The 6,300-nt window shown below is 34.4% G+C and overlaps 1 protein-coding gene across 2 annotated transcripts in view; it reads right to left on the bottom strand.

The window, feature by feature from the left end:
- LOC102806810 (inhibitor of nuclear factor kappa-B kinase subunit alpha-like) overlaps nt 1-6,300 on the bottom strand; it is an 80,070-nt gene continuing 73,770 nt past the window's right edge. For both annotated transcript variants that reach the window (XM_085494001.1, XM_085494002.1), the window contains 3 exons: nt 3,372-3,516; nt 2,283-2,494; nt 1-1,920 (listed from right to left, as the gene is read on the bottom strand). In XM_085494001.1, the coding sequence (XP_085350127.1) occupies nt 1,815-1,920; nt 2,283-2,494; nt 3,372-3,516 (463 nt within the window). In that variant the 3' untranslated portion in view covers nt 1-1,814. The remainder of the gene's footprint in view (nt 1,921-2,282; nt 2,495-3,371; nt 3,517-6,300) is intronic.

The following is a 6,300-nucleotide window of genomic DNA, read 5'->3' as shown; positions in this document are numbered from 1 at the left end:
TTTTGACTGTGTATAATACAGTTTTTATTTTACCATAATGCCAATGTTGTTATATTTATTAGGCATGCATTTCATTTTTCACAAGAATTTCCCAGCAACATTATAAAGCCACTGTTTGTTGACACACTCGTTTTTTATTCCTAACATACAATACAACATTTGTTAGGTATGCATAAAAGCATCGTCTGAATCGCACGGTCCCATGTCTTCGACCTATAGGCCTCTTGGCCAAATAAACTTAGACCTTGGCTAGCGAAGATGGCATAAAAGATGTATTACATCATTTGATCAAAGCAAAGCCGAGACAATATATTTAAATTAGATTGTCCAATATATTGCTACAAGAATTATGTTCTCTCAACCTTTTCACCACCAAAATTTCTCGCCCAAATTTTTCTGTACATTTTTTCTTAAATATTCTCCAACATTTCAGGAAATGAACCATGATTTTAGAGCCAGCAGACAAAATTTGAGTCAATTTTCAGTTTTTACTCAACAAATTTGGCTATTTTTTCTCAAACCTTTGAAGGAAAGTGCAGACTATAAAGCGGACTATTTTGTGAATTTGCAATTAAAACGGGAAACTGGTGGTAAAAAGTTTAACCACTACAAAAATGGATGGTAATTCCATGTACAGTTACATGAGGACATTTAGATCCCCGTTATCTGCATAGTGTTGTTTACATGCAGTTCGTTGTAAATATATAAAAGCGTTATCTTGATTTATTCCTAGTAGCCCCTATCTGTTCATGAACAAAGTAGATCAATACAGCGATTGTCACATTGATCCAGAACATATACATTACGTTTTCAAATTACTGCTATATATATATATATATATATAGATAACATTGACAGAGACATTAAATTAATGAGTGAAATCTCAATACTAGCGTTGACAACAATGTATATACATAATATATATAACAACAATATATAACACAATTCAATGTATAACTGTACATAAGATTAAATGCATCAACATAATCCCAAATCATACACTGGACATGTTGAAACATTGGTATCTGATACTGACTTATTTACAAGTCTCTAAAACTTGTCACTGGTTTCCACACTATGTCAGTTTCAAAATAACATGTCTGAATGGGCACAAGATCGTGGAGAATGACTGTCTTCTTATGCTGCTGCTCAAATTCTTTAGAAATAGTGGTTGTAAATAATCCTGACTTTTGAATACTAACATAACACGTATTACCTGTACATGTATTCATGACTTAAACTGTGATAACACATTGTACACTGCTACTGTAATTTTGATGATTAACATTGAATGTCTAAGAATAATGCTAATATCCTATGGTAAAAGGATTTTTGAGCTCTTAGCGAAAATATCTGGCTGTCTTGTTGCACACTAATTTCATATACTTGTGCTGTATTAGTAAAATAGCATGTAATAGAGCAGGACAGGAGTGGTGTTAAAAGTTTACAAATTGATAGATATTGCGGTATATATGATATTCATTCATAAGCATCTCACATGCTGTGACACACAGCGAAATATAAGTAGTGATCTCTCAACCATTGTCATCTTGCTGATTACACATGGTGTTCCTCTGACAATCACATTGAATCATGGGTAGGCGCTAAACAAGAAAATATCATTAGCACCATGTAACTATTATGCATACATTAACATAACAGATAAAGTTCGGTTTTTACATCACATGATGTATCCATGATTTCATCAACAATAATAATATCAGCAATATGCACGCAAGCATTACAAATTTTATCCCATTGACTGATATTTATAGCACAATTAAACATAGTTATTTTTTTATGATTGATAAAGTTCAAATTTTGTGATCCTGTCCTTCAAGAAATGTCCAATCCATGGTTTTGGTCTGTTTCAGTGCATTATCAGATTCAGACTTCAGGGAGTTCAATTCACTGCTAAACCTGTAAGATAAAGAAACAGATCCCACTGCATTAAACTTCATATTATAACAGTCTGGCACACTAATTCTTTGTACATTTGTATTATGTTATAAAACATCAGGGTGATGACCCATGCACAAATTCTACTTTTACATATTTAGAACAGAAATAATTTAGCAAAAGTTTTGTTCAGGCAATAAACTTTCTTGGGTTTCATAACAACTCACAGAAAATCACAGCAAAGTAAACACAATTAGGGGTTGGAATAATTGGTATCCTCATGCACGTTGTCATTTGCTCCATTTCACTAGCTAAGAAATATTGATGGATAAGTTTTCGGAATCTTGTTTGATGTTTTCAAAGATATTGCTATTAATCATTACCTATTTCTGGTTTCTGCATTCTCACTTAAAGCCAGCATGGATGCTTCATTATCATTTTCAGCCATGAGTGAAGACAATACCATACTAGAACCTGGTAGCGATGGAGCCGGTGTACGTAATGGTGATACAGTTGAAAAAGGAGAATTTTTCAATCCAGGTGTTAATTCAGCTCGTGGATGGCCTTGGTGTGGAGGAGTCTGCATTTTCAAACCCTATACAGTAAGACATTTATTGAAGTGTTGATTTTGGATATTTAATAAGGGAAAGAGGACACACTGCCACAAACTTGCATACAATATATTTTCTATATTTAAATCACAGCATGCCTTCCTATTATTAGAGTACAGTACAACTTAACTCTAAAGCATCATTGTCAGCAATAGTTTCATTTTTTTCTTTGTAGTGTTTATGTTATTAATGGTAGACATATTTCGGCGGATTACAATTTTGATATCCAGTGATTGTAAATTATTAAGCTAGTTTTAAGCCAGCTTTAGATTAGCTTAATTATCAAATTACATTCACACTTCACTGTTACAGTAGGTCCGTTGTATTGACTTCTTAAAGTCAAAAGAAATCAGATTTTTAGCTTGAAGGATGCTTCTGGAATTTCCTGAAACTTTGTTCAATTATTCTTTGTGATTGACTATTTTAAATTGTGAAGAAGAAACTTTGGATATCTGAACTAATTTCAATCTAAAATGGCCAACAATGTCACAAAGTCATTGCCTCCATGGAAATGTGTTTGGGTACCCCCAGATTTTTCTTTTCTTTTAGATATTTATCTGATGGAACTTTACACACAGCAAAATTTGCACTGCTTTTAAAAAGTTCACACATCAACAAAGTCACAACATATCAAACCTTTGTATTAGAATTTAAACCTAAAGTATGCCCTCTATGGCAAAACTAACAGTTGTGTCTTCAAAAGTAATAATGTAATTTTCTTTTGAATTAAAAAGAAAATAATTTATAATAGATTTCAATTTATTCACTTCCAAAAAAGAGAAAAAAGAATTACTCTCATTGCTCTCAGTTGAACAGAATGCATCATAGTCTAACCTACAAATAAAATAAAATTAAACTTACTGCAACTCGTACAAGTGTCCAAATGTCATTTTGTCTTTTTTGTTGGGCACTCAACAACTGTGAAATAGCACTTTTTAATTCCATTATCATCGCTTCAATCTGCGGTTTTACTGACATCACTTCTAATCTAAACTGCATGATTTGACTAAAAAAATAAAAAATTATTTAATTTAATGCAATTCAATGAACAAAATAAATATAAGTGCATCCAAGATGCATTCAGAAAATTACGATATTTGAACAATAGGATATTTGTTAGTACAATGAAGTCAGCGTAAGCATGTTTATAAATATACCGATACTTAAACAAGCAGCCTATCGGCTGAGATAGCTCCGCTGTTAGAAATGCACATTTCAATTAAAGAACTGAAGACATCATCAGAAAATGAACAATATGTATAGTATCAAAGCAATCAGACCAAAAAAATGACCAAAATATTCACGAAAATTGAAGATATCATCACGAAATGAACAAATCTGAGAAAGGTCTACATGTAGTATCTATATATGTAATATCAAAGCAATTGAACTTTTGGTTTTTAACAAGAAGTCGAAAATATCACTTTTTACCAAATATGACAAAAATATTTACCAAAACAAGTCATTGTCAATGACAGGTCCCCGTTCCGTTCATATTTGAGTGACATATACATTCAAAGCAGATCATGACCGAAATGCACCTGCATATGTACAACACATTGTGCTAAATCTGAACAAAATCCATCCATGCATGACTGAGATCCGGTTCTGGAATTGTGAAAATACGTGATTTTGATGCATTTTCGGCCTTAAAATGGCCATCATTCCGCTATTGTTAAGCAGATCATGAAACAAAGGCACATATCTATTTGTGACATGATGTACCATGTGTGTGTGAAGTTTGAACTTGATCAATCCAGACATGTCTTGGATACGGATCCAGAACTGAATTCTTTAACAAAATGGCCGCCAGTCAGCCATTTCGAACTTGATCCGAAAAAAAAAAAAGACGTGCATCAAGGTCCTATTATGTTTAATGTATGTACCAAATTTGAACAAAATCCATCCATGCATAACTGAGATACGGGTCCGGAATGATGAAAATGTGCGATTTCAATGCATTTTCGGCCTTAAAGCGGCCGCCATTTGGCTATCGTTAATGAGATCATGAAACAAATGCACATACATATTTGTGACATGATGTACCTTGTGTGTGTGAAGTTTGAACTCGATCAATCCAAGCATGTCTCGGATACGGATCCAGAACTGAATTCTTTAAAACAAAATGGCCGCCAGTCGGCTATTTCGAATTTGATCCGAAAAAAAAAATGACGTGCATCAAGGTCCTATTATGTTTAATGTATGTACCAAATTTGAATGAAATCCGTCCATGCATAACTGAGATCCGGGTCCGGAATGGTGAAAATGTGCGATTTCAATGCATTTTCGGCCTTAAAGCGGCCGCCATTTGGCTATCGTTAATGAGATCATGAAACAAATGCGCATACATATTTGTGAAATGATGTACCTTGTGTGTATGAAGTTTGAACTTGATCAATCCAGACATGTCTCGGATACGGATCCAGAACTGAATTCTTTAAAACAAAATGGCCGCCAGTCGGCTATTTCGAACTTGATCCGAAAAAAAAATGACGTGCATCAAGGTCCTATTATGTTTAATGTATGTACCAAATTTGAATGAAATCCGTCCATGCATAACTGAGATCCGGGTCCGGAATGGTGAAAATGTGTGATTTCAATGCATTTTCGGCCTTAAAGCGGCCGCCATTTGGCTATCGTTAATGAGATCATGAAACAAATGCACATACATATTTGTGACATGATGTACCTTGTGTGTGTGAAGTTTGAACTCGATCAATCCAAGCATGTCTCAGATACGGATCCAGAACTGAATTCTTTAAAACAAGTCATTGTCAATGACACGTCCCCGTTCCGTTCATATTTGAGTGACATATACATTCAAAGCAGATCATGACCGAAATGCACCTGCATATGTACAACACATTGTGCTAAATCTGAACAAAATCCATCCATGCATGACTGAGATCCGGTTCTGGAATTGTGAAAATACGTGATTTTGATGCATTTTCGGCCTTAAAATGGCCATCATTTCGCTATTGTTAAGCAGATCATGAAACAAAGGCACATATCTATTTGTGACATGATGTACCATGTGTGTGTGAAGTTTGAACTTGATCAATCCAGACATGTCTTGGATACGGATCCAGAACTGAATTCTTTAACAAAATGGCCGCTAGTCGGCCATTTCGAACCCGATCCAAAAAAAAAAATGACGTGCATCAAGGTCCTATTATGTTTAATGTATGTACCAAATTTGAACAAAATCCGTCCATGCATAACTGAGATCCGGGTCCGGAATGGTGAAAATGTGCGATTTTGATGCATTTTCGGCCTTAAAATGGCCGCTATTCGGCTATCGTTAATCGGATCATGAAAAAAATGCATGTGCATATGTCCCATATAATGTGTGATGTATGAGTGAAGTTTGAACTTAATCGGTCCATGCATGTTCGAGATACAGGTGATCACGGACGCACGGACGCACACAGGGCAAAACATAAGTCCCCGTTTTCGGACTGCGTCCGAACGGGGACTAATTATAGAATCCAAGATATCATCACGAAATGAACAAATCTGAGAAAGGTCTACATGTAGTATCTAAATATGTAATATCAAAGCAATTGAACTATTGGTTTTTAACAAGAAGTTGAAAATATCACTTTTTACCAAAAATTACAGAAATATTCACCAAAATTAGAGAATTGAAGATATCATCACAAAATGAACAAATCTGAGAGAGGTCCACATGTAGTACCTATATATGTAGTATCAAAGCAATTGGACTTGCGGTTTTTAACAAGAAGTCGAAAATATCACTTTTTACCAAAAATGACAAAAATATTCACCA

Source organism: Saccoglossus kowalevskii, chromosome 19, assembly GCF_978046115.1.
Source record: "Saccoglossus kowalevskii chromosome 19, keSacKowa6.1, whole genome shotgun sequence".
Lineage (NCBI taxonomy): Eukaryota > Metazoa > Hemichordata > Enteropneusta > Harrimaniidae > Saccoglossus > Saccoglossus kowalevskii.
This window is presented reverse-complemented; position numbering and strand designations above follow the sequence as displayed.